This window comes from Sinocyclocheilus grahami, unplaced genomic scaffold, assembly GCF_001515645.1.
Source record: "Sinocyclocheilus grahami isolate Dianchi unplaced genomic scaffold, SAMN03320097.WGS_v1.1 scaffold511.1, whole genome shotgun sequence".
NCBI lineage: Eukaryota > Metazoa > Chordata > Actinopteri > Cypriniformes > Cyprinidae > Sinocyclocheilus > Sinocyclocheilus grahami.
The window spans coordinates 129,644-153,407 of NW_015505690.1; the positions used below are offsets into that span (position 1 = coordinate 129,644).

A 23,764-nucleotide genomic window follows, 5' to 3' on the forward strand; every position below is an offset into this window, starting at 1 on the left:
ATAAATCCACACAATAAAGGTAAATCCACATAGAGGAAGGTTGGTGACACACATGAACGTTGACATTAACAATACCTGATAAAATCAAACTGAAACTACAGGAACTTAAGTACACAGACCAAACGAGGATAATTAACTAGACACACCTGAACTAAATGAACTCAAGTCAATAAACATGACAACTAACTAGATGCGAAACAAAAACAAAGTGATGGAGGGAGGAGCCATGGTTGAGGAAGGGCTGACGAATCCAGGGGGCCGACCGACGGCGGCGGAGCACGTGGGAGAGGAGCCCAGGGCAGAGATGGAGAGCCGATGAGCCAGGGTGATGGGGAGGATCCGGAGGGCCAAGGTGGAGTGACAGAGGTCCAAGGTGGAGCCAGAGGGAAGGAAGAGCCTGACAGAGACAGAGGGACGAGGCGAAGCCGGAGGAGTGGAGTCCCAAGGTGGCGGATGGTCGATTACTGACCAAGGTGGAGCCGGAGGGATGAGGGAGCCCGGCGGAGCAAGTGGACTGATGGGCCACGGTGGAGATGAGGGAGCTAGGAGCCATGGTGGAGCCGCTGGGTCGACGAGCCGAGGCGGATTCCAGGACTCGGAGGCTGGAGGCAGAGACAAGGGATCTTCCAGCCATGACGCCGATGGAGACTGGCAGACCACACCATTGATGGTGGGCTGACGGGCTGACAGGATGCAGCGGCAAAGGGGGAGAAGATGGCAGATGACTCATAAGAGGAGGTGGGAGAGGGAGGCTGGGTGGGAATTTGTGACCGCCAGGGCATTCTGGGATGGTGTGTGCTGCCCATACACACCAAATAGCGATTCCCATAACAGAGCACAGTGGCTGAAAGGACAGACAGGAAGTTCAGGGCAGACAGACAGTTCATAAATGTCTTCCTTGGCCATAACAGGGCAGGCAAACAGTTTCTCAGAAGAAAAGTCTATTAAATCCTCAGGGTCCTGCCTCAGCTCACCCTCAGAGGTGTAACAGTGGACAGGGCTTTCCTTCGTGCCCTTGTACTCCACTGTGTAATCCTCCGTGGTGGGTTTCGTTGCCGGCTCACGCACCTGGTCAGACACTGTATGAGGCTCTGGCTCCGAGGCGATCTTCGGCTCTGTCACTCCTCTTAGTGATGGCTCGCTGGTCGCGGTGGGCGCTGGCTGGAACTCCGGGGTGATGATTGTCGGTGCTCTGGGTCTGGCTACGAGACGTCTGCGAAGTGTGGCTGGATGCTGATGTTGCAGTCGGCATCCGCTTCGTCCGCTGTGAGTGTGGATCCATTCACCCACAGTACTAAACTGATGTAATCTTTCAGGGTCGAGAACGGATCTCCTCTGGGCATGTCCAAACAGATATGGTGTGACAGTTGCATTCACTTAAGTTACAATGGATTATATTTCACATAGTTATAATGTATTATAAGTGTCATATCTTGCCATTGTTTAAGATCTGCACAATAACTTAGTACATCTTATTAGTGTTTTTACTGTAAAATAACAAATACAAAGTCATTTCATGAAAACATCCAAAAGGCTTGACTTGACTTGATCCTTAGCAGGACTCGACTTGACTTGCTTGAGGTGAGCCACTGACTTGACTTGCTTGATTTGTTTGTACTGTGACTTGAGACTTGCTTGAGACTTGAAAATGTGTGACTTGCCCCCACGTCTGGCTCATGGGCACCCCAACTGGAGATCGTCGAATTTTTTTTATTTTATTTATTTTATTTCATATAATTTTATAGAATTTGTATTTTGCTATAAAACTGACAGATTTTAAAAGCTGAGACTTTGTTTTATAGGCTATTAAAAATACCAAAAGCACAAAGCTTATTGCTGTTATTGGGTGGCTGGCGCACTATACATAGGCCTAATGAATGCAATTGAAGACGTGATATTATTTCCAAGCATACTGTCCCTGCATGGTATTTCTGCAATATACTCTCAAAATATTATAACTTTATTTTGCTACGATTTAATTCTTTGACTTTATTCTCAAAACATTTCGACTTTATTCTCGAAATATTTCGATTTTATTCTTGTAATTTCAACTTTATTCTTGAAAAATGTCGACTTTATTCTAAAAAAATATTTCGACTTTATTCACGTAATTTTGACTTTATTCTCAAAATATTACGACTTTAATCTCGTAATTGTAGATTTTTTTTAACGTGGCACTAAAACGCCGTCGTAGTACCGACTACGTATGTAAAATGACTATTTCTCAAATAAAGAGCACATGCTCATAGAATGACGTTCATTGGGAGTGATCTGTGTCTCTCTTACACACACACACACACACACACACACACGTAAATTCCTCGTATAGCGCTGTTGGGGAAAGAGAATGAGAGGGAAGGAGTGGTGAAGACTCAACTTCTGTCAACAGAAGGAAACGCTGCCTTTTTACGTCGGTAACAAAACTCTCGACCTGTTTTCGGCGTCTATTATTCACTCTGGTCAGCTGATCGACTCTGGACTTTATCTGTGATTAACAATATCTAATGGGATTAAAGAGGTTCAAGTTACCGGTGCGTACAAGCGAACTGTCGCAGTCCGTTATATTAAATTGGATCAGACATGTAAGAGAACGCCTAAACTAACTTTCTGACGGATGGAGCGTAATTTTATAAAACGTCCTACGTTTTGAGATCCGCGCACCCAGCTGAAGAAAAACGAAGGGAGTATAGAAATACATAGAATAATATTTTAACTAGCTACTTGATATTTGTGGAGTTGTTTTTAGAGATGTGCTATTCTTGCATATCCGTTTGCCACATTTGAAGACGCAAACGAATCGAAACCGTCGTGTTTCCTTTAAACAAGGCCAACTCATATAGGCTATTATCCTTTACATGTGTGGGTTTTCCCTCAAACTCGACCATGAGTCAGTTTGACTGACTTAAATACTGTTGAAGTTAAGCAGAAGGATAAATCCACCCATTACAGAATGCTGGAGTGAGGGTACTGAAGATGGCATCGGCGATTTTTGAGGGCACATCCCTGGTGAACATGTTCGTGAAGGATTGTTGGGTTAACGGGATCCGCAGGCTCATCATTAGAGGAGACGAAGAGGAGTTCTTTGAAATAAGGACTGAATGGTCGGACAGAAATATACTCTACTTGCACAGAAGCTCCTCAGATTTGGGAAGACTTTTAAAAAGACTCCTGGAGTGTTTCCCCGAAGACAGGCGAGATTTATTAAAGTCCCCCCTGATAGAAGGTAGGTGTCAATTGTTATTAAATTGTACTCGAATAATCTATTCTATTCTATTATACAAATCATTACTGTACTTAAGTACAGTTTTTCGTTTACTCGATTTTATATTTTTGTTTACTTTTACTTGCTACATTTTAAAGAGAAAAATGCTTTTGCAAATCACAACATTTCTGCAGAACTATTCGCCTCATCTGCACTGAATAGCGCAATAAACATCTCTACTCGACGTGGACTACTACTTCCCTACACTTGAAAATCTGCGGTTATTATCTCAAGGAGCTATTTTAGCCAGATGAAAATTACTTTTGTTGATGTAATGTAGTAAGGTTTATTCAGTCATATCAAAAAATATTTACTCTAGAACAGGGACGTGCACAGACATTTTGAGGGGCAGGGGCTCAAGTGGAAAAAAGGGCACCTCTCATATTTATTTAAATTTTTTCCTAAACAAAACGTTAAATACGTTAGGGGTGTGTGATATTGCCAAAAAAATATATCTCGATATTTTCTGGTATTTTATCGATAACGATAATTAGACAACATTTTGCTGAGTGTGTTATTGTGCTGATATCTTAAGGACTACCGTGGACAGCTGACTCCTAAAGTTTTTGATATTCTGCATATTCTGTGTGGTGATCAGTTCACAGCAGTGATAGAAATGAACCTTTTCCAATAAGTTTAAATGGATTTTTACCTTTTATGGGCATTTTTACCTTTTATAAAGCCATTTTTTCTAAAAGTGTGCATCATCTTTTCAGTCAAATTCTTAACTTGAATCAGTCAGTTAAAATTATAAGTCTTTTTAAATTTGGGCTGTTACCAAGCAAATGAAATCAGTATTGACAAAATCCATCTTTGCAATGCAGAGGAAACACAGAAGCTGCATTAGAAGTGGCATTTAGATGCATTTACACACTGTTTAATGCAGGTCATGAATGTATTTGACCTGCAGTTACAAATGCATTAATACTGTTTTGATATTTTAAACATAAAATGTTGAATACTGATATTTGATTTTTTTTTTCATGAAAATATATTTTCAATGTGAAATTAAAACCATCAGTAGGTGGCAGCAAGTCACTGTTAATAACAGTCACTGCGATTGAACCGAATCATTTAATTCAATTCAAGTTTATTTGTATAGCGCTTTTCATGATACAAATCATTGCAAAGTAACTTTACAGCAAATTAAGTTTTTACAATATTTAGTGGTAGCTTATCAGTGGTGACTGTCAGTTAATGTACATATGGCAGAAATGTATGGAAAAATCAATTAAATATAAGATAATGCATTTATCCCATCCAAAGTGCGCACACACAGCAGTGTGCGCACACCGTGAACACACACCCAGAGCAGTGGGCAGCCATTTTTGCTGCGGCGCCCGGGGAGCAGTTGGGGGTTCGGTGCCTTGCTCAAGGGCACCGCACCTTCAGTATGGTATTGAAGGTGGGAGAGAAATTGAGATGACTCCCCATTTAAATGAACAAGGTGGTAGCGATCGGACAGGTAGGATCTAAACCATCTTAAAGCCTGCCCTTGAATACCTGTATAGTTTTGTAATCGATCTAGGAGTATGTCATGATCTGTAGTGTCGAACGCAGCACTAAGATCAAGTAAAACTAGCAATGAGATGCAGCCTTGGTCTGATGCAAGAAGCAAGTCATTTGTAATTTTAACTAGTGCAGTTTCTGTGCTATGGTGGGAATTTCTATGAAATTCTTCATAGAGAGAATTTTTTTGCAGAAAGGAGCCCAATTGAGCAGACACAACTTTTTCTAAAATTTTAGACATAAAAGGAAGATTTGAAATGGGTCTGTAATAATGAAGCTGAAGTATTATACGCTGTAGAATCTACATTTGTTATTGTATTTCTGATGTTATCTATTTTATCAGTGAAGAAATTCATAAAGTCATTACTATTAAACTGTGAGGGAATATTTAGATCGGGTGGCGTCTGGTTATTTGTTAATCTAGCCACTGTGCTAAATAAAAACCTTGGATTGTTTTGGTTATTTTCTATGAGTTTGTGGATATGCTCAGCCCTGGCAGCTTCTAATGTATTAGTAGGGATGTAACGATTCACTCAACTCACAATTCGATTCGATTCACGGTTTTGATTTCACGATTCGATTTGATTCGATTCACGATTATTATAATTTTTTTAACAAAATGAGATTTAAGACAAATTATAAATTAAATGTGTCCTTTTATTATTGCTTGGACAAAATTCTGCACATTTATTTGTGAAATTGAAATATAACACTATAATAATATCGCACTTGCATATTACTGCTCTTTTGTTGGTTTTAATTGCTTATATTGTCCTCATTTGTAAGTCGCTTTAGACAAAAGCATCTGCTAAATGACAAAATTTAAATATAATGTAAATGTAAATAACAAAACTACATTGAAATTTTAAAACAAGCCCCAGATCAAATAAACAAGTAACACAAATAAAATAAATCCTCTGTCTGCCGCAGCTTGGTGCCGTTAACCCCCGCGTGAAGCACGACTGCTCCGGTGCTCTCGTCGCCCTTCAGGATCACGGGTAACTGCTCAGAAACATCGAGAACATGAGTACCAGGGAAACAGTGAGTGTGCACTTTACCTTCAGCTAACGTAGCACGGACGTGCCGGACGATGGAGTCTCCGACGATCACAGCGTTGTGCTCTGTCTCGTGGAGGGGGGAGAGGTCGTTGCCCAGGGCCTGGCTCGCGTCTTCCGCTGCGGGCCTGTGCAGAGAAACACACGGAGTAGAGGTGGTGGGAGAGTTAGCAGCGTGCGTATACTTACCCTGTACTTGTGAGCGTCAGCCCGGGATGTTTCCAGCACGGCTCTCCTCTCTCTCAGCTGGGTCTGCTTCTCCACCAGGTCACGGATCTGCTACATAGACATTGTCCTTTGCCTGTATTTTCTTATTTGAATCTTCTACTGCTGGCTCATTTCTGGGCTGCAACCTTTATCCAGAGGGTGTGTTGTCTGTGTCTTAAGCTCGGGAAGCTCCACTAATTTGTAATGTCTTGACACTAAAACAATTTACTAATGTTACTATTGCCTTACTAACTTCTATCTGTAACTTGGCAGATTGCTATGCATTGTAATTACATTTTTATGATTACACAATTGTTGTTTATTGGCGAGCTAGCCTGAAGACAGCCCACTCGCAAATTACAGCCAGTCATCTAATTGAACGCAATATTTAAAACAATATTTGCAAAACACCTCATCGTTTGTCTTCCCATAAATAGTCCGCTTTTGACTTGCTGCAGGTTGAGCTGTGTGTGTTCTGGTAACTGATATCATGTCAGGGGCAGGGGTATACACTTCTGAATGTGTTGAGCCTGTTCACGAGGAGGAACAAGGTTTGAGGTTTGAATATTGTTTACAAACAGTAACTGAAAATCCTACATAGTTCCGCATTAATCATCTGACACGATGATCGTTGTCGCGGGCGATGTGCTGCGGTTCTCGATCAAGCTCCTGAAGTCCCTCTTCAGTGTCTCCGTCTGCCGCAGCTTGGTGCCGTTAACCCCCGCGTGAAGCACGACCGCTCCAGTGCTCTTGTCGCACTTCAGGATCGCAGGTATCTGCGCAGAAACATTGAGAACATGAGCACCAGGGAAATAGTGAGCGCCGAATGCAGCTCGAACGTGTCCTCACCTGCACTCAAAGGTAGACACACATCCACCATTAAACAAGTAACAGTGAGTAAAACAATGGTAATGTGTGTGAATAGAGTATTAGCAATGTAAGCGAGATTAGCGGAAACCACGCTGGCAATGCTAATGGGCTATATGCTAATAGCGAACTTGGGAAATCAAAATATAACTAGTGATAACAAGGCGCTCTGATTGTTTTTGTTGTAGAATACGATAGGGGATATATTCACACGTTATAGAAATGAAAATTATGGTGTATAAAATTGATTTTAAGATAAAAAAAATAGACGATAAAGAATTAACTTGACGGAGCTCAAACTCAAAACACACGGCAGCAACAAACAGGAAGTGACATTTCAGGAACAGGAAGATTGATTCAATGGTTGATTCATTCAGGAATGAAACACCATCCTGTTGCTCAGAGATGCAAATTGGAATTATATTTGTTTGCGAAATAGAGAAAAAACAGTCAATTGTGTCTAACGTAAGTGTATTTACTTCTTGTTTATTGAACTGCTGTATAATGTCTTCGCGTGATACTGATTAACAAAATGAAATGATATAAATACTGTATATACATTTCTGCCCCCATATCTTGAATTTTGTGATCTTTCTAAATGCATTTTAATAAACTGAATCATGCAGTGAAACAACACGCACTGGTCTAAACTACTAGACTTCCTATTGCCTTAGCTAAACTTTAGATAACTTACAAGATAGCTGAGTCATGGATGTTAACAAGACAAATTAACTATATTTGCCTTTTGTCTTTTGGATAATTAGCTGTAAATTCGAGGCACAGGTAGCTCAGTTTTTTGTTCATCACCACTCACCTCCACAGTAAGACAAACACAACTGGAAAGGGAGGGAGGGCTTCACTTCTGTGGTTCTCTGCCTGTGACTGTGATGTGATGTGGTGATCAATGTGTGCTACACTGCTGTGCTGCGGAGACGCGGATTGGAGAAAGGCATTGGAACTCGACAGTCTCAACATTTCCCGACCCGACCATATATTTAGATTTTTTAATTGTTTGACAGGGAATGCTGTGCGTGCAAACATAAACACACACATGCGCATATACACGTTTGATGATCTGAATCTTTTAAGTGACAAATATGCAAAAAATAAAAAAAACAGGAAGGGGTCAAAAACCTTTTCACGGCACTGTATATTCATTTATATATTCATTTATTAAAAAAATAAAAAAATAAATACTCCCCAGAAGAAAAGGGCACTTTCTCTTGAGGAAGAAAAAAGGGCAGGTGCTAAAGCCCCCTTTGATGTCTATGTGTGCACATGCCTGATCTAGAATAAAAGCAGTTCATTTAGTAAGGTTACCTGACAGGGAATATGCCTACTGTACTGTGTTCTAATTTAAAAATCCAGATGTTTTCCACTGAAAGTACCCACCAGAAGCAAATGTGTTTTTTGGTTTGGGAACAAGGTTCAAGTATTCAGCTTAATAATTCACACTGGACTAGATACAGTGACACACAAACCAGACCTATCATGTGGGTCCTTGCCTTTTGAAACAGATGAGTCAGTGACTAGAGCTTTCTGAATATAGAGCAGCCTTTTTTTAGATTTCACATGCCAGGACAGGTCATACAACATATTGAGATAGGGGCTTCAGGCTAATGCTATTGTGTAACGGCATCTATATACATGACACGCTACTCTGAGGATTTGTGGCTGTCCCGCCATTCAAGGTTGGCGTGATGCCTAGCACGTGTCATCTCCACAAAATTGTTTTGCATTGGTGCTTTTTTTCTTTGTCTGTAGACATCAAGGCAGAGTCAGTTTCAGAAACCATGTGCCATCTATAGTGGCTGCATTTCCTGACCTTTATCCCTCTACTATGGAAATAAGCATTCACAACCTTTAAAAAAACAATATCACCGGCACCCCGGAAACAAGACAAGAAAATTACTGTTATTTTTTTTACCTTACTTATTGTGGTCCAGACGTTATTGGATCTAGAGTTTGAATCTGACAGTGCTACTCAGGTTTTAATGTTTGTATCAGTGTTGAACAAAAGTCTGTTTATTGTACCTTCTCTTCATTGCCCAATCCTATGCTTTTCAAAAGGTTAAATTTGCATCAATTTAGTTACATGTATGCAGAAATTGCTTTGAATCGATACAGATAAAGTGTTAATGCTTTACAGTTAAATAAATAAACATGACTAGATATGTTTGCTCTTATTTTTGTCTTTTTCAACATCAGACAGGTTTCTTGTGAAACAGTTTTGTTCTTATCAGTTCAGTACATCTGCTTGAGTGAACTGCATGTTTAGCCACATCATGCTTGTTTTCAACAGTACTATATACTGAGTAGCTAATGTTAATCTGAATGTGTTATACTATGTCTGAGTGACAGTTTGAAAAATGTGAATGCTGATTAGGGGAGAAAATCAATAAACTCAGTGAAAGACCAGGTATCAAAGTGGTTTCCCATTTCCTCCATCTGTGTGGTGTCTGTTAACACTGGCTACTCTTTTGTTATCCATATGGAAACTGTTCAAAGTACATGGTGGCAAAATGTTAGCAGAATGCTAACTTTTTGGAGGTAGACAACTTGAAAGTGTCTTTTTAAACACAAAAGACCCTAGTTTTTACCCCGCATAGGCTTAAATCTTTAGCCCACAGGAAACAGAAACTTCCACAGCAAATCCTGACAGGAAGATCACCGGAAAAGCATGGATATCTGTTAGGACAAACAGCATAGTTGGATTAAGTCACATTTAGCTTGTATCTTGTTTGGGAAAGAGTGGTATCTTCCTTAAAGGCACACTATAGGATCTTTACAAAAAATAAACTATAGACTATAATCCCTCTCAACCATTACTTTATGATCCACTAGAAGTGTGTGGTGGTGTTTTTGTCTACATAGACATTGTCCTTTGCCTGTATTTTCTTATTTGAATCTTCTACTGCTGGCTCATTTCTGGGCTGCAACTTCTGAATGTGTTGAGCCTGTTCACGAGGAGGAACAAGGTTTGAGGTTTGAATATTGTTTACAAACAGTAACTGAAAATCCTACATAGTTTCAAATTTTTTCCTTAATATAGATTATTTGCTGCAGTGTGAATGTACTTTTGCATCTGTCTGACTCATGCTACTGGAGTGTTATCAAAAACACTTCTACAAGTCTTTGTATTTTCTGTCCACAATAACATTTAAAGGTTAGGGATTTTTTATCTTTTTTTTGTTGCACTTTTTAAAGATCTAACTTTTTATGTTTTAAAGGGAATATTTCCTTAATGTGTAACTGTGATATGCATAAATTGAAGGGATTATTTCACATAGGTTATATCGGTCAGCAATTCAAATCCTCTGATTTGTTGTCTGTAAAATATTTTCTTTTGAATGTATAATGATAGAAATTAGTTTTGAAAGACAGCATAACTCAGCTGTGGCTGCTAGAGTCAAAATGGTCCAAAAATGATTTAATGACCTAAAACTATACTGCCCTGAGGGGTGATGTCATCAGTAGGAGACATTAGCAATGAATAGTCATTACATCAGCGTGGACTTTTGTGGACTCTTTCACAGTCTGAATAAGAAGAGGCTGTTGTGTACAATCTTTTTGTTTGTGACTAGAGATCGTGGTCGTTGTTTTTATCGTCACTGTCATCATAATTATACCTCTGTGTTTGGTCTGAATGATTAGACACGCTGACCAAAAACAACACAGATTTCCAATTTACATTGTTTTCAGTCTGACTTTCTTTGAAATATTTAAGATTGTTTCAATAATTTAAAATTTGCCTTCCAACTAGTGTTGTCAATTGATTGTTGTCATGAATTGGACTTGCAAAAAAAAAAAAAATATATATATATATATATATATGGGGTTCACGAGTTTGCCTGCCCATTCAATCCTGCCAGATAATGGTAGACGAACTTGACAACTCGCTGCTGTGGGCGGTCCCTGCAACCAAGCCTGAACTGGTCCTTTACGGGCCTACTCAGCGGTCTGCCAGCACAGGGCCTCTGAGAATTTGCTTTGGCAAAACTGGCAAAACGTTGGCCCCTTAGCGCTGGCCCAGCCACTCTGAATGGGAATCGGCAGGCAAGTGGGACCTGTTACATATGCATGCTATAAAATTTGCTAACATTGAAATCTGAATAGCTATGCATACTGCTGCACAAAAGTACTTAGAATTGCTACTGCCCCTTTATTAAATAAACACAACCAATGAATACTTATTTCGCTTTGAAGAGTTCTATAAACCATGTTGAATAGCAATGTAATAAAATGCCTATTTCACTACTATCCAAGTGTTATCTTATCACTGAAATTTCTTGCAACCAAGTACTTTCTGCTGCCATTGCTATATTAGTAACAATAATAATTAGATTGCCATGCAGACTGCTGCTAATATTTCTAACATGGCATCTGAATTTAGCCATGCGTGCTGCTGCTATTTAAATTCACTAAACTAGCGATCTGAATAGCTATGCGTACTGCTGCTACAGTTGCACAAAAGTACTTAGAATTGCTATAAGCGTCTGTCACGGTGCGTGTGGATAGAGGAAGTGAGGACTCAAGTGCAGGAGAAATGGTTCTTTCTTTAATAATAAAATGAAACCAAAACAAACTCAAACCACCCCGAAGGGGAAAAACAGACTTGCAGGCTCAAAACTGCACTACATGCAGACATAACACACACACACACACACACACACACAATGAAAAACGATGGATCAGCACAGGATTACAGACACCAGGAGAACAAATGGGAAACCTAATGAGGGAGACACAGGTGGAGCAACTTAAAATATAACAAGGTAACAAGATGGGCGGGGCAAGACAATAGACAGGAGAGAGAGCACATGGCACACAACACAAGCCATGTGCTCACCGAGAACAGTGTCATCTGGTGGCCATCCTGGGCACACCCGCTGAAGACTGTGACAGAACCCCCACCCCTTAAGGAGTGGATTCCAGACGCTCCACCAAGAGAAATCCCGGAGGGAGGCGGAATGGAGGTGGATCAGGGGGAGGGATGGTGGGCCAGGCCCATGTAGTGGAAGAGGCCCTGGGGATAGAGGTAAACCAGGGCGCCAGGGCGGGACCGGCAGGGCAGGAGGCCAGGGCGGGGCCGGCAGGGCAGGGAGCTTGGGAGGGGCCGGCAGGGCACCAGGCTCTAGGAAGGCCTCCCGGCCTTGAAGGACGGAAGAAGCCTTCTTCCTCTTCCTCCTCCTCCGTTTCCGAGAGGGTGGCACTGCAGCTTCGTCTTCCACCTCCGGGGTGCTGCAACCTCTTCGGCCACCACCGGGAGCACTGCAGCTTCATCGGCCATCTCTGGGGGGGCTGCAATCTCTTCGGCCACCACCGGGGGCGCTGCAACCCCGTCGGCCACCACTGGGGGCGTGGCAGATTCGTCGGCCACCTTCGGGGGGGCTGCAGCCTTGTCGGCCATCACGGGGGGCGCTGCAGCCCCCTTAGTTGGGGAACGTGCCAAGAACTCCACAAACCCCTCAAAAGATACATGATTGCACCCTAACATGCTCCAGGGGCTAATGGGCTCATCAAGGGCATAATTGAACAAGTCCTTAAGTGCTGAGTCATTGTAGCCCAGCCCCTCTGCCACATTCCTGAACTCCATGGCAAACTCCCTCAGCTCAGTCCCTCGTTGACGGAGGGAACTCAAGGTCTCCAGCTGGAGCATCCGCTGGTAGAGGGGGCTGGAGAGAGTGGAGACCGGTAGTCGGTGTGAGCCCATTCTCCGCTGAGTCCCCATATTGGCTGATCCGTTCTGTCACGGTGCGTGTGGATAGCGGAAGCGAGGACTCAAGTGCAGGAGGAATGGTTCTTTCTTTAATAATAAAATGAAACAAAAACAAACTCAAACCACCCCAAAGGGGAAAAACAGACAGGCAGGCTCAAAACGGCACTACATGCAGACATAACACACACAATGAAAAACGATGGATCAGCACAGGATTACAGACACCAGGAGAATAAATGGGAAACCTAATGAGGGAGACACAGGTGGAGCACCTTAAACGATAACGAGGTAACAAGATGGGCGGGGCAAGGCAATAGACAGGAGAGAGCACATGGCTTGTGTTGTGTTTGTTTTGTGCCATGTGGTCTCTCCTGTCTATTGCCTTGCCCCGCCCATCTTGTTACCTCACCGAGAACAGTGTCATCTGGTGGCCATCCTGGGCACACCCGCTAAAGACTGTGACAGCGTCTTTATTAACAAACACAATCAAAAAATGCCTATTTCACTTTAAAGAGTTACTTACCCCATGCGTTATCACTGAAATTTCAAGCAACTAAAGTACTTTCTGCTGCCACTGCTATTTTAGCAACAATAATTTGACTTCCTACTGCTAATATTATTTCTAACATTGCATATGAATTTGCTATGCATGCTGCTGCTATTAAATTTGCTACATGCGATCTGAATAACTGCATACTGCTGCTACAGCTGCACAAAGATATTTAGAATTGCTATGAGCCCCTTTTAAATTAACAAAATGCAAATGATGCCTATTCGCTTGAAGAGTTCACATACCATTCATTTTTAGTCACTGAAACTTCAGCAACTACGGTCTTGCTGCTGCAACTAAAAGCATAATTTGATTTGCTATGCATACTGCTATTAATAATTCGCTAATAACGCAATCTGAAACTCTATGGATACTGCTTCTACACTCCATGAAAGTACTAGAATTGCTGTAGCCCATCCATGCATTATCACTGAAATTTCATGCAACTAAAGTACTTTCTGCTGCCCCTGCTATATTAGCAAAAATAATTGGTTGCTATGCAGACTGCTGCTAATATTATTTCTAACATTGCATCTGAATTTGCTATGCCATTCTTCTGCTATTAAATTCGCTAAAATTGCAATGTGAATAGCTATGCATACTGCTGCTACAGCTGCACAAAAGTACTTAGAATTACTATAAGCGTCTTTATTAAACAAGGAAATGCAAACAAATAATGCCTATTTCGCTTTGAAGAGTTTACAAAATCTCTGTACGCCCTGTTAAATAAACGAAGCAATAAAAGCCTATTTCAATTTTAAAGAGCTACTTACCCCATGTATTATCACTGAAATCAGATAACCAGATACTTTCTGCTGCCGCTGCTATAAATAACAGTAATAATTTGACTTGATTTGCTATGCATACTGCTATTAACAATTCGCTAATAACGCGATCTGAATTCTATGATACTGCTGCTACACTCCATGTAAGCCCAACTGAATACACAAATAGTAAATTACAGTTTAAGAGTGTCCTACTATGAGCTACATTGTACATGGGCTACTGATTGGAAATTATTTATTATTAGTAGTAATTTTATATTTTATCACTAAACATGACTTTCATAATAAATTCTTCCCTATTGCTGAACCAAGGTAATTATTGAAATAGAGATGTAGCCCCTTTAAGAGTGAGCACTCCCTCTTCTGAGTGCATTGCAATGTGACACGAGTACACGTATGAGCGGGTATATTATTTTCTGTTGCTCATTAAGTTGTTATGGTTAAATAGGTAAGGCTGTTGACAGTATGACGTTTATGAAAAACAGTTATACGGGTTCACCTTGACTTAAAACTGTGAACATCTGTGAAATGCCAACTGCAAACCGACCCCACTAGTGAGGTGTGCATCTAAAAGCGATCTGTTTGTGGTTAATGGGGAAATGAATGCCCACAGAAAATATTAAAAGCATTGGAAATTTCGGGCAAATAAGGTAATCCCCAATTCACTTTACTGTTCTAAAATCCGCGACACTTGACGTTGTATTCTCACATACATGAACTAGAAAAAACGCTTGCTGCTGTTGCTAATGCTACTGCTGTTTTATGAACAAGACATGCTTAGTAATTAGTCCTCTCGTGAATAACCTACGCGTAGTTTAACAACTTGTATTTTTTCTAGTTTAAAAATGTAAATCTGACGAACGCAATAATGCACTGAAATCAGAGTGAAGACCATTTACTTATCTAGCTGTAGAGTTTCAGAGAAACTCTGAAAGCGCGCTGTAGGAATCTCAAGTGAATGCTAGCCAGCCATATAAATGCAAGGCAGTGTAAGCTCATTGGCTGCATATGCAGAATGAACCAATCAGCTTGTGCCAAGTCGTTTAACTCTCTGCAGGGCTTGCAAAATTGCTAGCCCAACGTCCCGTGGCTATTGTGTTTTCCAGTCGGGCTACCAAAATGTATCACCACTCTGCCTGACGGGCTATCTTAAATGCAGATCTCCCGCGGGTACTTAAAAACTCCTAAAGTGAGCTCTATCAAACTTAAGGCCATAAAAAGTTTTAAATACGTTAAATGGTATAAGAAATGTCTTCATTAAAATTTCATTCAGTTGGATTAAACTTCAAAAGGCAATGATGTCATTAAATAAATATGAGCGCTGCACGTTTCAAGTCAAAACGCAGCGCGGATGTCTTCATTTGAATGTATCTGAAGGCAACAGACTGTATCAGAAATGTGTCGTTGGCATTTTAATTTCATTTGACCTATAATTCCTGATAAAGCAGCATTTATGAGCACAGAGCTGCTTTGTGTACAGCCGTTACCGGGGAAACCGGAATATTTCAGCGCTCCTAAAGCGCCACCTTGTGGAAGAGAATGAATACGCAGCAAACAAATAGAGTTGTAAATGAGAAAGAAGTTAATGTGCCTTCTAAAAATCGAAACAATTGAGACAGTAATATTTATACGATTTAAATTGACAATAATTTAAATGCTTGATTTATCCCTTTTCATAAAAATGGTATAAAGGCTGAGATGCTGTTGTATAAGAATTTTGTTTTTGTGAAAACCTGTATCTGAACTGTAAATCATGTAATTTTATTGCTCAATACTGTGTTACCATAGACATTGTCCAACCCCACTCATACTGTGTTCATTTTACTTGTGCAGCTCTTACATTGGGTCATAAATTGCCTAAAATTATTATTTTTTAATTATGCAGATACCCTGTAAATAGTGAAATAAAATTCCTTCCTTCATATTTGTTGATATTTGTGTATTGAAAATATTTTTGATTGACATTTAAACTCCTATCTGATTTTCTATATTAAAAAAGAAAAAAAAAAAAAAAAGGTATTTTTTAATTTGGGCTAGTTAAATTAATTTTCGGGCTACCAAAATCTGAAGAGTACCTGCCCGAAGGGCTACCAGGGATTTTGAAATTTTGTGAGTCCTGCTCTGAATATCATCAGTTACATTAAGAACCTGTCAGCCTGCGCCATCTACAGTTTCATGACTGAACTATATATTTGTTATATATCTGAAATGGATACAGTCATCACATAACTAATGTCTGTATTGTCAAAAATGTACAGTAGTCAAAGGGATTTCAAATCAATACATTTTTTAAATACAAAATAGAAAACATTCAATTCAGGTTAGTACAGCTACATATAGCCAAAAATGTAAATACACAAAAGTAAAAAAAAAAAAAATACAACGCAATGTAAGTTTGATTTCGTCATGTGAAAGTTGAAGTGTGCAAAAGCCTTATCTGTAGTGCATCAATGTCCAAACACTGTCCATAGCTGAAATTGGCTGATAGCAAATGAATAATCCAACCTCTTGTAATGAAAACACGCCACAGCTCTCAAACACCAGACTCTTCCTAACCAGGAACAGTCAACAATAATCCAGACTGTGGTCTCACGTCGAAAGGAACTTTAAATCCATATTCAAACTGGACCATGATGTGGTGACCTCACCAATAAAGAGTCCTTCTAAAATGCATACAACTACACTGTCTTAGCATCAATCCAAACATAGGCCATACATGTAACATCTCTGCAAAAAACATCAGCAATGTACACTTTTAAATAGAAAACAAAAAACAAAAGAGACCTTTAGACTGGGCTTGATATTACACATTTCCCAACCAGGACACAGCACAATGTGTTCAGCAGGTGAGCCATGCTGGCTACTGCTGCTTGCTATTGCTAATTCCCTCTACCCACATGGCTTTACTTAAGGAAACCTAAAACACCCTAGCAACCCTAGTGGAAATACTAGTGGAACAAAACTTCCCACAAATTTCTTAGTAACAGGCTCATGTCTGTTACACCTCAAATCTGGCTCGTGAGATCCACTTTCCTGCAGAGTTTAGCTCTAACTTTGATCAAACTCGCCCCCCTGTGATTTTCTAATGATCCTGAAGACATGCTCAGGTGTGTTTGATTGTGTTTGATTAAGGTTAGAACCAAACTCTGGAAACTCAGCAAAGTGGATCTCGTAAACCAGATTTGAGGAACCCTGGCCTATATGAAACAACAGGCTCTGGAAAGGTCTCTTTTGGTTTGAGCCATTCCAGTTCAATTGAGTGGCTAAATAATGGCCAGTCAATGTTAATATGCTCCTAGTTGCAGGACTGCCTACACCAGGGGTAGGCAAGTTTGGTCCTAGAGAGCCGCAGTCCTGCAGAGTTCAGCTCCAACCCTGAAAAAAATCTCACCTGCCTATAGCCTTAGTAATCCTGAAGACATTGATTAGCTTGTTCAGGTGTGTTTGATTGTGTTTGATTAAGGTTAGAACCAAACTCTGGAAACTCAGCAAAGTGGATCTCGTAAACCAGATTTGAGGAACCCTGGCCTATATGAAACAACAGGCTCTGGAAAGGTCTCTTTTGGTTTGAGCCATTCCAGTTCAATTGAGTGGCTAAATAATGGCCAGTCAATGTTAATATGCTCCTAGTTGCAGGACTGCCTACACCAGGGGTAGGCAAGTTTGGTCCTAGAGAGCCGCAGTCCTGCAGAGTTCAGCTCCAACCCTGAAAAAAATCTCACCTGCCTATAGCCTTAGTAATCCTGAAGACATTGATTAGCTTGTTCAGGTGTGTTTGATTAGGGTTGGAGCTGAACTCTGGGCCTGTTTAGGTTTGGTGTGGGCTGGCCCTAGCATTTTTGCAAGGGTGGGCTGCTGATAATAGATTGTAGGGTGAAAATGTCTCTGCTGTGGCAGAGAAAATGAATACCGAATCACTACTGCTGGGGTAAAGGCTTAAAAGGATTAGTCAGTAATGATGCTGCTGCGGCAGCTGCGTTTTGGAGATAGAAAGGAGATAGAAGGAAAGCCATGTCCAAATGCATCCCTGAGAGGATTTGAGTGCAGAGCGGAATAGACACAGATGGGGGCTCCATGGCAATGGCATGGGCGGAAGTTGCTGCTGGAACAGTTATAAAGAGGGAATAGGATGGAGGACAGGCTGAGGAAGAAGGAGGAATGCTGACACCGTGAAAAGATGAGGCAAGCATCGTTTGCGGAGGCAGCCTCATGCTGGGTTCTGTGCTTGAAGAAGAAAAGAAAGAAGTAGATGGGGGAAAAAGGGGAAGATTGGGGGACGGGGATAACAGCTGCTGGGGAGGAAAAGCTGGTTGTTCCCGAGGCTGACTCTGCCTCCTGGCTGAAGAAGGCCGGCCTAGCTCTCTTAGTTCACATGTCGCGCCTAAAATCGCGTGGAAAACGCTAGGCCCGCCACTTTCTGCTTTTCTCCAAACCGTTCGGGCGCTTATGCTCCGGAGGCGTCTGCCGTTGCTAAGCAACCATGACCTGCGCTCTCCATGAAGACGCGAAAGTTTCAGCAAAGGATAAATGGATTTGCAGCACTAAAAATCGCTTGCAGTAGCTCTGCTACTAAATTTATCCCTGTACAGCTATGATCAGCTGTTCCTTCATCTTGGCTGAGCTTTCAATGTTGTTACGGGAAAGGATGAAGCTGATTGGTTGGTTCTTGTCACATGACCTACAGTGCGCTTGTGGCATTCTGAAAAGTTGAAATGTTTTTATTTCGATGCGGTGCGGACGAGCCTGGAAAAAATTAGCGCATACAACAGGACTTTGGTTTGCATATGGGAAAATTGATATTTGCAGAGGCAAGAGTGTGCTGCAATCCGTTAACCGAATTCGGAGGAGGGCGCCTGGAAGGACGACCTTGTTCCTTGCTGGCATTACCCGTACGGTAACTGGTGTTTGGAGAAGCTGAGTTCGGCTCGGCGATGGAAGAAGATTCCATGGAACAAGAAAGTTCCTTGTCCGAGGTAAACATCTGAAGCTCATCAGGGTGGGACATGTTTCACGGAATAGGACGGGGCCATATGTCGGAAGAATCGTCGCTGGAACGGAGCAATGACTGCTGCTTATATATGGTCGTAGCGATGATTGACAGGACTGGATGATAAGGCTCCTCCCGAACCCGGGTTTTGAACTTCATTTAGAGTGCTGCAAGAGTGGTGCAAGAGCAGTTTTAAAAATCACTGGTATGGCAGTGAGAAATAGAGTTTAGTATAATATCTGCTGTGAGACTGGATAGAAAGACTAGCTCTGGGGTGGGTGATGGGCAGGGCCGGAGTGGGACTCATTTTCAGCCCTGGAGTTTCATGCCTTAGACCGGCCCACTTATTTTTTATATATATTTTTTTACTGGCCTTTTTAAGTGCTGCCTTTGCACTTTCTATTATCCATTTTTCATCTATTCTTTTTTGCTCGCATCCAACAACTGAGGTATTTTTTTTTGTTTGTTTGTTTTTTTGAGCAAGGTGCCTCTGTCAGGGGAGTCAAAAGATAATTACGTCATCAGTAGGGTTGCCAATTAACTTCAGAAATGGAAAATAAAGGACAATTGTAATTCTTTATCTTTTATTCTTTAAGAAAATAAGTGTTTGTTCTATAAGAAAATAAGGGACAGAATAAGGGTCCGTGGTACAGTGGGTATGGGTATGGTCCAACTATTTGTACTGTACCATAATGTATGTCTGCCTGCAGTCAAATAGTTCTCAGAAATAATCACAATTGTTTTGCTAAACCTATTTATGTGCAATTATTCTAAAAATAATTTTAATGTCATACAAAAAATGTCATCGGCCCAAGTAAATTGTACCAATATAGGATTGTGACTTCACAAGTGTAGTAAGTTAGGAGGTGAAAATACTGTGAAATTACAAATGGCATGAAATTTGAAGGCGTAACAACTGAAGGTCTATGAAACGTCAGTCAATAAAGCATTTTAAACAATAGCATTTAAAGTTTTGAACTAAAATGTCATTGCAACCATATAGCCTTTGAATGAATGAAAATGCATATTTTTCAATTAAAGAAAACTTTGAGAGTGTGGGCTGCTTCTGGTGCTTGGATTTGTAGCCTATCTGTCGTCAGCGCGAGACCCGCTCACTGTGAAGCGGGAGCCGGCAGAAGATTCCGTTTGGTCTTAAAGCTGTCCTCAAACGGCTACTTCACAAACAAAACAATGATTTGTGCAAAAAGAATGATTAATTATCAATTGAGAATAATTGTTATTGATAAGGTCTGGTGAAAATAATAATATGGTCTACGAGAAAATTATAAATAAAAAAAGTGGGGCTGCTATGAGTGCAGGCAGTCTAGGGACAGCATCACTGATCTATATATAATATCTATTATAGATCAGTGGACAGCATCCATATTTCAACCCCAGTGGCATGACAACATAATGACCCTCGTGCCCTCGTAGATGGCCCTCGTGGTGGCCCTCATAATGGCCCTCGTGGCCAAAAAAACAGACCGGCCCATCGGGAATCCTCCCAGTGCTCCCAATTAGCCAATCCGGGCCTGGTGACGGGTCTTCATAAGAGCCAATGTCCTAAATTTCTGAAAGGCAGAAAGTGAGAGAGACAGCAGTTTGAATAAAATCGTGCTATAAGTTCTGTTTTAATTATAATACAAGTGGAAGACCAGATTAGCCAACTGAGGAACGGCATTAGTTCAACAGAACTTGATCTGCATTAGTTGAAGCAATAGATTATATTGTTGCATTGGAAGAAAATGGTTTGGAGGCCCATTCTTTCTACCACAGTGTAGTGGACATGACAAGCGGAGGGAGATATCTCTGTTGCAGCAGTTATGTAACATAGTTTTATAATTAAGGCTGCTGCAGAATGGAGTAATAATGTAGTGTAAAGCAGTAATGTAACATGTGAGATATCAGGTACTGATGATACAGGCCATTTTAAGGACCTTTCTTCACGAGCCAAAGTTTGTAGTATCGCAGATTCGCAGCACATGGCTGGCTTGTAGCACAGATGCAGTTACGCTGTCTACTAGTTGAATTAGCATGTTTGTTTGGCCTGAACCAAGTGGATCTTCAGAATATGCAGAAGAAAATGCTTTACACACAGCCCACTGTGGCATGTTGAAGAAAGATGCAGTAGCGCTGATTTTTACTTGCTGATTTACTATGGTCTGAAATAAAGATTTCAAATTATTGTTAATTATATTTAATTTATATTATTTTCCTTAAATCATTTATTTCACAAAGCAATGGTGACGTCAGAATATAAATATTCATACAGTGGTTTGATATAATTAACACAAAAATGTATGTCATAAACATAATTTGAAGAAATCTGCCACAAGAAGTTGTTATGACGAATAACCAATTTATACAGAAGCGTCTGATGACCAGCTAAATTAGAATTGGTGAATGGGGGAAAATGTTTATTCACAATGGTCAGTTTAGAGAACCATACCGATAACTGAAAGCAAAAACTGTAGTCAAGTCAAGTCAAACCACCTTTATTTATATAGAGCTTTTAACAATAAAGATTGTGTCAAAGCAGCTTTACAGTATTAAATAGGAAAATAATGTGTCAATAATGCAAAAGGACAATAGTAAACACTCAATTTTCAGTTAAAGGCAGTTTATCATTGAATTCAGTGATGTCATCATCCAGCTCAATTCAGTTTAAATAGTATCTGTGCAATCAAGTCGACAATATCACTGGAAATTAAGTGTCCCCAACTAAGCAAGCCAGAGGCGACAGCGGCAAGGAACCAAAACTCCATCGGTGACAGAATGGAGAAAAAAACCTTGAGAGAAACCAGGCTCAATAGGGGGCCAGTTCTCCTCTGGCCAGACAAACCAGGTTGTTCCATGCTGCAGCAAAGTTAGATTGTGCAGAGGACTCATCTGGTTCCTGTGGTCTTGTCCCGATGGCTGTCTAGAAGACAAGGTCTTCACTGGGGATCTGTCTCTGGGGCTCATCTAGTTGTCCGCTGACATTCAGGGCTGTAGAGGTCATCTCTAGGTCCTGATCTACCATCTGGGTTGGATACGGACTGGATCCGGGTGACTGCATTTACCATCTGATCTGGATACAGACTGGCTCTGGTGGCTATGGTGACCTCAGAATGAGAAAGAAACAGACTAATATTAGTGTAGATGCCATTCTTCTTACGATGTAACAAGTACCTTAGGTGTTATGGGAAGTGTTCCTGGTTCCGGTTGACTTAATTAATGCAGCCTAACAATGTTTAACGCAGTGGTTCTCAACCCGCGGCCCGTCACAAATTCAAATGCGGCCATGCTGAACACAATTAAAAAAAATAACTTTCAGTTTTACAATTCATTTGAGATTTTACATTAATTAAAAAATGTACTAAACAAATATAAGCTATAATGTTTTTGTTATGTAAAATAATTTTGTTTTTCATATATTATTTTCAGACATGAGCAGACCTGTACTCACGTAATTAACGTTACGCATTTAACAAACACTTACAAGCGCGCACTTTGGCAGAATTCAATTCAAATAGTCATCAGCAGCCATTAGTTAGATAATATTGAGCATCAGAATGGACACATTTGTTATTAAGGGAGAAAAACGAAATGTGGAAAATGCCAGCGAAGGAATGCATACAAACAAGAGTAGTCGCTGCAGTGACGGTAGAAGAGTGCTGTACTTTCGGCATCAACTTTGGGTTTGCCCCGCCACTCACTTGATGATGTTCAGGCTAGAGCCCTGCACGGGCCTCAAATATAGGCCCTAGCCCGGCCGTGTCTGAAAGCTTATCAGAATTACCGCCCGTCTTTTTTTCCCCTTTCTCCCAAAACAGCTAATACTACTGTTTCAGCTATATTAAAATAGTTCCGTTTTGTATGTAATGGCAAAATGATTATATTTAGTTTAGTTTTTTTATTAAGTTAATTTAGAAAAACGTTTAGAGCATTTTTTGATCGTTAATCAGTGAGCTGATCATAGCCTATGTTTGATCAACTTAGCCTTCTCAAATCATCATGACTTGCCTAAAATAAAATCTATAGATATAAAACAGTTCAAACATATAACAATGTTTCAACGTTAAACCTAGATAAATGTGCGCTATTTCCAATAGTTTGTGCGGAGAGTGGAAACTAAAGTGCGCTTTGCAGGACATGGAGGCGCCAGCGCAATCACTTGCATTTTTTTCAGTGGATAGGCCTACGGTGTCATTTTTACTCATAAAGGTAAGAGTAATACATAATTCGTAACTGTAAAGGGTCTACTTTTATTTGTGTGCACTCACAATATCAACAAAACGTTGTGCTTTTATAAAATAAAGAAAACAAACATGATGCGTTTTCTGCCATCTCTTCTTTGAACAGGAGCGCTTACAAAAATGAACCGAAACTCAGCGAATACATGCCTCACAGACATGATAAATATATCTATAGAAAGCTTTAAATTACTACTTAATGAAATCAAACAAATCAAAAACAAAAACTCCTTCATTACAATCATAATCCGTAAAGATGCACTTCTCTCTAAAGGCGCGTCTGAGGAGATGGCGAGTCAGGATCGGCGACTTCATCCTTGCGACACCAACTCAGAAAACACTAGTTTATTAGTAAATAAATCCAATATCTCCTTACTATTTCCCCCTGACACATTCATGGTAATTACTTTTGCCGGTGCTTTGCGGCAAGCTTAAGGCTATTGCATGCATTTGAACGCAGATCTCTTCAGCTGCGCTGACTGCACGCATGCTGCTGCTGCTGGACACTAAGCACCGTCGAGCCGCTCTTGACAGTTGCGGTAGCACGGTCTCGTGTTGTTTCCACCAGCGCGGCAAAAAAAATAAAAA

The 23,764-nt window shown here is 40.7% G+C and overlaps 1 protein-coding gene across 2 annotated transcripts in view; it reads left to right on the top strand.

The window, feature by feature from the left end:
- Window positions 1–2,334: 2,334 nt before the first annotated feature.
- Window positions 2,335–23,764, top strand: part of pxdc1b (PX domain containing 1b) — a 35,922-nt gene continuing 14,492 nt past the window's right edge. For both annotated transcript variants that reach the window (XM_016237320.1, XM_016237321.1), the window contains exon 1: window positions 2,335–3,223. In XM_016237320.1, coding sequence (XP_016092806.1) covers window positions 2,974–3,223 — 250 coding nt within the window. In that variant the 5' untranslated portion in view covers window positions 2,335–2,973. The remainder of the gene's footprint in view (window positions 3,224–23,764) is intronic.